The sequence below is a fragment of the Halichoeres trimaculatus genome, unplaced genomic scaffold (assembly GCF_033239565.1).
Source record: "Halichoeres trimaculatus isolate MK-OKI-2021-1 unplaced genomic scaffold, fHalTri1.1 fHalTri1_scaffold_5, whole genome shotgun sequence".
Classification (NCBI taxonomy): Eukaryota; Metazoa; Chordata; class Actinopteri; order Labriformes; family Labridae; genus Halichoeres; species Halichoeres trimaculatus.
Window position 1 is genome coordinate 33,026,559 of NW_027437183.1, and position 10,240 is coordinate 33,036,798.

General features: G+C 37.1%; 1 protein-coding gene across 1 annotated transcript in view; it reads left to right on the forward strand.

Annotated features, from left to right (window-relative positions):
- Window positions 1-4,096, forward strand: part of loxl2b (lysyl oxidase-like 2b) — a 51,719-nt gene extending 47,623 nt beyond the window's left edge. The window contains exon 14 of the mRNA XM_074671105.1: window positions 305-4,096. Coding sequence (XP_074527206.1) covers window positions 305-375 — 71 coding nt within the window. The 3' untranslated portion in view covers window positions 376-4,096. The remainder of the gene's footprint in view (window positions 1-304) is intronic.
- The last annotated feature ends 6,144 nt before the right edge of the window (window positions 4,097-10,240 follow it).

Below are 10,240 nucleotides of genomic sequence, written 5' to 3' on the forward strand. Positions count from 1 at the left end.
AGTTCCAGGGCTACCAGCAAGCACAGGTGTAAACACAACCAGTTGCTACACAACTTGGAGTTAAAGTGCCCATCTAGTTTCTTGCAATAAGATGAATCGTAAGCAATTCATCATTTTTTAGAATTGCATTTTTTTGTCTTTAAAATCTTGAAATGAGTCACTTGTCGCTGGTGAATGTAACTTGTGTCGATTCTGAAAAAAGAAATCCTTTATTAAAAAAATGAGAGAAACTTTTGCTTGGATTTCACTTGTTGCAGTGGAAACGAGAGTGGCTCTACATGATAACTCTGTCTTTCTCTTCCAGGCGGCTCATTAAGCACTGAAACTGAAGATACATTTCCAGGCCTTCTCAACAACCAGGTGGCCCACAGGTAAAATAAGCCCCAGAGAGGCATCGAGTGACCATCAACACCCCCATCCTCCCTGTGCAGGAGAAACCATCTGAAGCCAGGCTACCCTTCCCTTCATTGCTCCCTCCTCAAGCATCCAAAGGCTCTCTGTCACCCTCTCAGGCCCACCAGGGGAAAGAGGATATGAAATGCACTTCCTGTCTAATGCAGGCAGCTACAGTCATACATCTTCTCCTGGCTCCTGCTTAAGATCAAGAAAACAGCAGTGCCTGCCTGTTCCCTGTGACGTCTCTCCTTTGAATGATTGATGGTGTTACATAAAGTGCTGAGAGCTGCTGACTCCTCTGACAGAACTCTGCAACACTTTTTGTTTGAGCGTTTGGGGCTCAGAGCCAGGAAACATGGGGATAGAGGGGATTTCTTCACAACAACAGAAGCCTTCATGTTATTAAAGATGTAGCGTTGTCCCATTTTGAAAGATTGAGCCTCTTACACACTGAAGTACACAAACAGATCGTGACACTCAAATGACCCTTCAATTAAGTCTTTTACATGTTTGCCATTAAAGCTAAGACCAAAGCATAAATCTTTAAACAACAAGAAGTGGCACAAGCAAGTGCTTCAAGTGAAGATATCACAAACATGTTCCCCTTGTAGCTGTGAGACTAAATGCCTGAAAAAAAAAGATATTACTGCCTCTTTTATAATAATTTAAAAGAAAATACGTGAGCGTGAGTTGCACTCAAATCCAAAAACGGTGTTTGTTAAGGAAACTGTTTAAGGAAGTATCAAATAGTGAAATAGTTTTTAACTTCTACGCAAGTCTTTTTTAGCTTCTACACTTTTTTATTAAGAGTATTTTTAGTTTCATGCAACCCTCACTCTGTCATTCCTGTTACCCATATGTTTAAAGAACCTTATGTAGCTTCAGATTAAAACATTGAATAATTCCAAAAAGACATTTTAGATCAACTCATGACTTCTTATTATGTGGGCATTAAACTTTGACTCAAAGACTTGGACTCATCATCATAACCTCCTGTTCATCCAGTTATGATAGCTCCAGTATACTTTCATTTTAATGTGCTCTTTAACCCTTGACTTTCACTTTTTAAATGCAAGAGACATGAAGTTTACTTGATTTTTAGTCAAGTTTTAAGTCTTTAGGTCCCTTTTGTCCCCCTAGACCATCTTAACATAATGTACAGCTCAAAAGATTCTTTTTTTCTCACACTGGTGTCTTAGCAAACCCTCGTTTCAGCCTCAGACTAAAACACTTTGTTTTAGCTGCCGTCCCTTTAAGGCCCCCAGCTTCAAGAACCCCCTTCCCTCTGATTGGATGAGCTATGGGTAGACTTTGGTGCTCCAGGCCCACCTCTACGATGTCTCATAAATCAGTTTAGAGGTTGTGATATGAAGATCTTATGACTTTAGCAAGATGAAGATCTTGTGAATACTTTTTATTTATTCTCAAAGCCATAGAGGGCGGTTTTGGTTTTGGTTTTCTGGACTGTGTTAAATTATCGTGGCAACCTCTGGTCCATAAATATGAGAAAAATGTGGCAGCCCTAAAATCTGCTGTTTCTTGAGTGTCCTCTTGAGGTTGGCTTTGGAAGTACTGGTATTTACTAGAGACTAGAAAAAAACCTGTATACAGCCTGGTTCACAAAACTTCAACTGAATCGCTAATTTTACCATCTGCACACACAAGGGGGGGTCCAAACCCGGCAGTTTAGAAGATATTAAGATCACAAGTTCACCCAATCAGAGGCACAGCTCAGCTCATGTGACTGACGGAAGCCCTATAGTTGTTGGTGTTGAGACTCAGGCCACATTTACACAACAATGCTTCATCTAAAAACGCTAAAACACAGTGAAAAAAATCTGTGTTAATGCGCCCGGCGACTGAAAACACTGTAGTAAGTCGAACAACAGTAAGCCGAAAACGCCGGCTTACTGTTTACACGGCAACAGTGGCTGCAGCCTTTCAGAAAAATCCTACTCTGGAGGCCATTTTCAAAAGTTTACATTTGAGGCTGTGTAAACGCAAGGCTGAAACGCAACAAAACTTCAAAGCCCTCACAACTTCCAATATGGCTGCGTTAGCCAGTTTGCTTCAAAAATCTGTTTCAGAAACAGAAGTCAGGGAGACTACGCCTATAAATTGTACAGTCTTTGGTTAAATCAAAAGGTGTCCCACACGGTATTTTAACATACCAGTGAACAAAGAGCCAAAATATTAGAACACATTTATTATGATGTGCTCCAGTTACACTAGTTTAAGCTCACTTATAACCGTGAAGTAAGATTATTAGCTTTGTTAGCATACCACTGAAGCCTGAAAATTTCAAAACATTCAAAAGGAAGTAGTTAATGTTGACCTGTATTGTTTTCATTGACTGCTCTGTAGCCATGATGTTGTATTTATCATGAGCATGATTGTGTCTGCTGGAATGAAGAGCATATTTCCTGTGATTCACCTTCACTGACTGTTTTAAAAGCCTCTCTGTCACAGTATTAATTAATCCACATGTGAGCAGTGGTAAACAGTTATATGTCAGGAGTTTATGTTGCATAACAGTCTGTTTTTCCAGCTAGTAACCAAGCTGAGCTAAGCTAACGAGCTTGCTAACTGGCAGATAAGCTTTGTCTGGAGTTTTTTCTCTACTATCTTTGTTTTTAGGTTTTGTGTAATAGTGTAAACAAATTGCCTAAAGATGTAAAAAAAGAAAAAATGTGAAAGAGACTTTCCCGGAGCTGTGACTGACTGACAGGCAGCAGCTCAGATGGTTAGCATAGTTAGCATGGCTGCCCTCACAGTTCACCAGCTTCCCCTGAGAGTGCTTTCAGATGGAGATTAAAGAGTCTGTGCCTTCCTTCAGTTAAGATGGTAATAAATAATTATCTATTCGTTGGTGATCTGTCATTAAGGCTTGGTGAGAGACTGACAATTTGCATACAGAGCAGCTTTTATGGTGTTGATAATGGTACTTACATAAACCCACAAGTTTACCAAAGACAAACGCTGTCTGAACAAATAAAGACCTAGAGCAGAGTTAGAAGACTGATAGACTGTGGGTGGAGAAGATAGATAGATAGATAGATAGATAGATAGATAGATAGATAGATAGATAGATAGATAGATAGATAGATACATACATACATACATACATACATACATACATACATACATACATACATACATACATACATACATACATACATACATACATAGGACTCTTTCCGTGTTTCTCAGGCTACAGTCAACAGACATGTTTGATTCCCTAATTAGTGTCTCTGTGGTGTCTAACAAGAGGTTGTTCCCAGCCTCTCACCAAATGTTGAAGCTGAAGATCTAAATTCCCTCCCCTCCTCAGTGTCTGTAAAAGGATGAGCAGCACATACAGTCTGATAAAGTGAGAGTTCACAAAGAGAAGCACTTTCATGTTGGAGAAACAGAGTAGATATGATGCCTTTGGTCTTACAGTTTTTAAAAGCTAACACATGAGAAACTTCCTGTTTGCTGGCTTCTTCTTCTTTTTTTTTTTTTTTACATCTAAAGTGTTTACCAATAATGTATTAAATCCTGTTTTATTATAATGTTTATAATGGTGCTATCACACTAGACCTCTGTTTTCTGAGGGCATAGTACATGTTGAACATCTACATTATGTATAGTAACAGTATACTTGAACTGATTTTAATGAATGATGTACTTTGTGTGATAAGTCTGCATAAAGGTCTGAGTCATGGAGCAACCAATCATTCTGTTTGTGTTCTTTTATTGTGCTTTTGAAAACCATGGATCATTTACAAATTTCTTGTCTATTTCATGGGTCACAGCACCTAGCATCTTGTGTATACCTCTGTATTCCAGGTATGCACTGAATATACCCGGCTAATAAACTATGGTACAAAGTTAAATGAATAAATACATCACCTCGTCACTTTGAATCTCGTAAAAAGTTTTCCTACACAAGGAAAAGTAGTGTTTAAAGAAGATCTGCTCTGCCACACCTTGGTTAGAGTCACATCCTCATAACAGTGGGAGCAAGTGCTCATGGGAAACAGGTCTTTATCCTGGAAAAACACTAGCTTTTTCAGACTGTCTTCACAACTACTTTAAAAGAATGGCATCTAAGCTACAAGGAGTGCAGACAACATAGTTCATCATTTTTAATTTGTTTTATTCAGTACTTTAAGGTGAAATAATCCTAAAAAAATAGAAAGGTACACCAAAAGGTAAAATTGATTTCATAATTTATGCGAGTAAAAAATTATGATTTATTTATGGTAGCCTGGTGCCAAATGCAAAAACACAAATGCAAAAGCCACAGCACAACGGAAGCTAAGAGTACAGTAATCCTAATGGACACTGAAAAGTTGGGAATGTAAGATAAATTAAGAAAAATGTTATGGATTCATAAAGCTAAATATAAGATGATGTATTTTTCCAGTAAAAAAAAAAAGTGCTGTAGAGAATATCACAAGGTGAGACCCCCACAAAGCTTCCTTTTTTCATAGATGAAGTTAAAAAGATAATCATTTACTTACTTTTAACAACTTTTCTGTGTCGGTTAGAATCAGTGTTGGGTGTAACTAGTTACAGTAACAAAACTACTTTTCGGGGTAAAAAGTAGTGAAACATGTTACTGCTGAAAATATGGTTAGAAAATGTAGTTCCTTTTTCAGTTGGGCACAATATTACCTTCCCAGGGACTGGTTTTACAGCAACACTGCCTCAGTTGCGTGAATGTGCAATAGTCGCGAGCTCTCACTGAGACTGGTACCTGCAATAGCATGCAGAGGGCAGTCAGTCATCATGGCATTATTGTTTTTCTTGTCAAGTGCTCTGTGGCATTTTTCAAAATAAAGAGCAAAAAAGAATAACCTGTTATGTCCTCCATAGCAGAACTTTATGTAGGCCTATACACATGAAGAAAATGAGATGGGGTTTGCCCAAAGTTGAGCACCATAAAAGTAATGTAAAAGTAACAAGTAACGTAAAAAATTTCTTTCCATGGAGGGTACCTGAGTAAACACAGGGACTACTTTTTCGAAAAGTAACGTGTAACGAGCAAACACTACCTTATAAAAGTAACTTCCCCAACACTGGTTAGGATAACTAACATCTTTCAACTTCCTTTATGGTTGTACATCTGTTATGTTGACACTTTTGCAGTCGTGTTTTTGCTCTTGCATTCCTGTTGTGGCTTCTGCAAATCATCTGACACCCACCGGCCACCGTATATATTTGAAACTTTTTTTAAAATAATATAAAAAAAAAACAAAAACAACTATAAAATAAGTGTATGCAAGGAAAGAAGAGGTTTAAAGCAAAAGCAATATGATTCATGAACCAGGCTGTGTATTTTTTTTTTTTTATTTATCTACAATAATCATTCGGTTTTTTTAATTTACCTCACTGTTAATTATTTTTTTCCATCATGACTCAAATACACCACCCAAGTTCCTTATCATGTACGTTATTATTTCCATGTCAAATATTTCATCAGTAAGCTGCTTTACATTAAATTGTCTGTAGTAGAGTTGGTGTCTGCCAGTTTTTGGTTGAATAACAGCTGTCATTTTGAAAATACTACTCAAAGTTTGACAGACAGATTAGATTGAAATGTCCATCTGGATTAAAACAAATGTTAAGCTATAGGCGCCTACGTACTTTTTCAGGTTGGATGATGAATTCTCCAAGTTGTGATGAAGTTTCTACAGAGCAGGGAGCAGGTAAATTCCAGAAACTTCAAACATGAGGTTCAGATGGTTTTCATGTGGAGAATAATCATCACTCTCTGCTGTAGCCATCGTTACCACCTCTTCAATGAAGTGTCTGATCTGTGTGACGTTTGCTCTGTGTTTCATTGAGGAGATATGTGCCGATAACAGGCACTTGGAAAAACTACACAAACCCATGTTACTGTCTTTCTGGTTATGTTAGAAAAGAAGAGAAGTAGAAATGTAGCAGAGTCACAGCCATGAGTCACTTAAAAACCTCAGTTACAGTTACCATCCATCTCTGAGGATGACATAATGACATGAAGCAGTTTTAAAACAGGACCATCCATCCTGACTATAATTTCTGTGACACAGCACTGAGGACTGAACGACTGAGAAAAACCAGAGCTCTGTACAGAAATGTATTTATAATCCACTGGGTTTTTCCTGCAGTTTTTGTACTTCTCGTTTCTTGTCTGTATCTTCTTGACGATGTCAGAATGTTTCTCTGTTTGTAAGCTTATTTTTCAGACACATAACAACTATTTCAGTCTGTGAAACACTGACAACGTCCTTGTCTCTGGTTTCTTCCAGCTGACGTTTATTTTTATTCTATTTAGTTTAAGAGTCAAACACTCTGTAAAGGGCAAGAAGCCCTCGGTTTCTCTGCTGCATTCTCATTTTGGAAGTAAAAACAAGTCAAATCAAGTGAAACCTCAGCTCATTGTCAAGCTGAGGTTTTGGTTTGTTGTTAGTCAACTTGTGGTTTTTAACAAGGCAATCATTCCTGATGAGCTTTCTCCTCTAATTTTAGAAAACCAGATCCACTTTGTCTCCTGGATTTTAGTTCTTTTTTCATCCACCAGTGATGCGTAAACTGTTGATCGTTACCTTTGGCTCATAAATCTGACTGAAAGGCATCACCACAAACAAATCCACCATTGTTAGACTAACCTCTGAGAGTCAGCGCGCCTTTCTTTAACACAAATAAACAGTGTGCGCAGTTTGTTACACAACACATCACTCTGCTGAAAAATGGAGCCATCTCTTATTCTTCAAGGGTCAAAATAATTCAAAGACCTTTTCATACATACTACTTTTTAACTGTTGCTCAAACCCAATAAAAGCTCATATTTTAATGTGATGTCTCATCTTTCATTTATACTGACAGATGTGTGTCACTGTGTGAATGTTATCGCAGCATGTTTCCTCATGGTGGCAGAGGTAGAGGTAAAAGAAGGAAGTACCTTAAGTTATCAAGTGATAAGTTATTAAGAGCTATGTTTAGGCTTTTTTGTTGTTTATCTGTTGTTCTGTCGGTGCTGTCAACAAAACAAAGGAAAGCAAACGTTCCCTGATTTAATAGAGGTGTTTCACACCTTTGCTCTTATCTGTGAGCGGGGAAATCCAGGATGAGAAAGGCAGCTGGGGCAGACAAATTGACTTAACTGTGAGGTGTGTAATTACTTATCTTAAGTAATTACACACCTCACAGTTAACTAGGCAAACAGTTTATACACTGGCTGCCTTTGCAGTGAGCTTAAACAGAGTGGCACTCAATCATCAGCTGCATGACGAGGCACTTTGGTCAAGGAGTTGTTTTTAGGAGACTGGATGAGAGACTGGAGAGACCAAATCAAATATAGACCTACACGTTGTTTTTTGAAAGTATGTTTACACCAGACATTTCCAAAGTCTACCTAGTTATGTCTTACTGGACAGTGCATAGTCTACTTGTATAAAGCTAAATCTCTGTTAATTCTGCAAAACAACAACTGTCATCTTTATATGAATAATTTTATCATGATGTTAGAATGTGAGATCAGAGTACACAAGACAAGATAAAAGCTATGAAAATGTGCAAAAAAATGGTGCATGAGAATAGTTTAGGAAACAGGGTAAAAAGTATTTGGGTCTAGAAATGTTTGTGATGAATGTTTAAAAACAATCCTGATAAAATCCAGACCCCGATCCCACCATTAAAATAAAATCATACTAATAATTTTTTTAAAAAAAGGCGCACTGTCATTGTATATCTTATTTACTTTGAGCAACAGTTAAAAGAAAAAAAATACATCTATGTTTCTTGTAAAGGAATGATTCAAAAAAAAAGTGCCAGTTCTCTTATTAAGATGTTTGTTCAATTATTATTCTTCACAGGGCAGATCTTTCTTTTACTCTTTATAGCAATCCAGGCCTTACTTTTTTTCTTTTAATAATTAAAATTAAACATTTATTCTGGATTTATAATACTAATTTGGCTTAGTCTCATGAGAATTTTTTTTTGTTAGTATTTATTTATTTATTTATTTATTTATTTATTTATTTATTTTTCTGGCGTAAAATAAATAAACCAATCAGAGCTCGAGCCACAATTTACAGATATCCGGTTTACGTAGTCACTTCCTCTTCCTCCTTATCGTCTGTGACGCACTTGGAGGAAAGTTTTCATAGGAGTCGTCTAAACTCAGTTGTTTTTGTTTTCCTCTCAAGTTGTTGTTACCCTGGAAACGTTTGCGATTCACGTGTTTGTTTGTTTGTTTGTGAGTTTGTTTCTGCTGGAGGTGAGGTAAACTCCAGGGCAAAACCCCCTTTGAAAAACGTCTGATTTAACCCGGGCTTTTCCGTTCGGAAAGTGATGGAGGAGTTTGATTCTTTATTGATTATGTAAAAAAATGTTTTCTGTGCAAACCCATTCGTAAGCCGTATTATTATTTTGTACATCAGTGTTTTATTGATTGCATGATTTTAAAGATGTTCCTCATTTAAAGGTGTATTTGAGTTGTATGTACATTAAACGCTGGGTTTTTACACGAGGTTTGGTGAGGATGACTTGAAGGATGCGCAACGGAGAAATCCATTATGTTAAAGATTGCTGATTATTGATCATTGACTGAAACAGATATTTTGACTATATTTATATTAACGGTTGTACTTTATGACTATTTTTGCTATATATTATTTAAACCTGTAATCGTTTAACTTTACCTTTTCAAATGCAAAAATTATGAAATCAATTTAACTTTTAATTCTTTAACAGTCCACCCAAGGAAAAAAAAGGGGGAAAAAGTTTTTTGGAGCACTTAGATCAATCAGATTTCACTCAGCCCAACTTATTAATGTTAAATGTTAAAGCATTGAATGTTGTTGTTGTTGTTGTTGTTGATGATGATTGTTTTGTTTTGATTTTCCATTTGCACACACTAGTCTCCTGGAGATTTACCTTATTCAAGTTTAATTTCAGCAACCCCCACCCCCAAACTTAGCCTTTCATACTTGTGTCCCAGTCCCTTTGAACAGAGATACTTATGGACTGATGCATGCAAGGATGCAGAACTGTGTTGCAAATGCTTGCTCAGTAGTCAAGTATGGCTTTATTCCCTCGCAATCAGAATGGTGAACAGTCTGAAAAGAAGCTCAAAGAGGGTCAGTCCCTAGCCTTCATGTAAAGCCTCCATTAAAAAAAAGGGGCAGACAGTGTCACACAGGTCAAACAGAGGTCAACAGAAAAACAAGTTTCACAATTAGAGGTCTGGATTTTATGCTGAATGCAGAGTAACACTTCCCTTTATCAAATCAGTGTCATGTAACAGATGACAGCAGATGTCTACTTCCTCAGTGATACAAATTGTTCATACAAGAAACTTTAAAATTGCCATTACTGAATTCATCCTAGAAACAAACAAACAAAAAAAATCACTGTAAACTGAGTTTTTTGTTAGCTGTAAAACCAACAAACAAATCCGGTTGCAAACTCTGAATTTTGAATTTTTCTTCTTTAATGATGTGGCAGGAGAACAGAATCAAACAGATATCCCCTGATATACTGACTTAATGATCATTGTGCTGTATGATAAGTTCTTGGTACACACACACAAAGTTTTGACTGATAGGCTCTGAGGCTGCTCCACGCATGATGAAGTACAAAAACCCCTTCAGTGCTGCTTGTAGCTGAACTCTGGCTTATCCCCTTTTCTTTGGCATCTTTATTTCAGATAAAACACTTCATAACTCTTTACACCAATGCACATCATCAAGATATTTCTGGTTTCTTGCAGACCAGATATGCTGCACAACTTAGCCATTAATGTAGTCATATGGCCTCAATTTGTTCCCAGCGAGTTTTAAATTATTGTTTTAAAAGTGAATGGGGGCAGGGG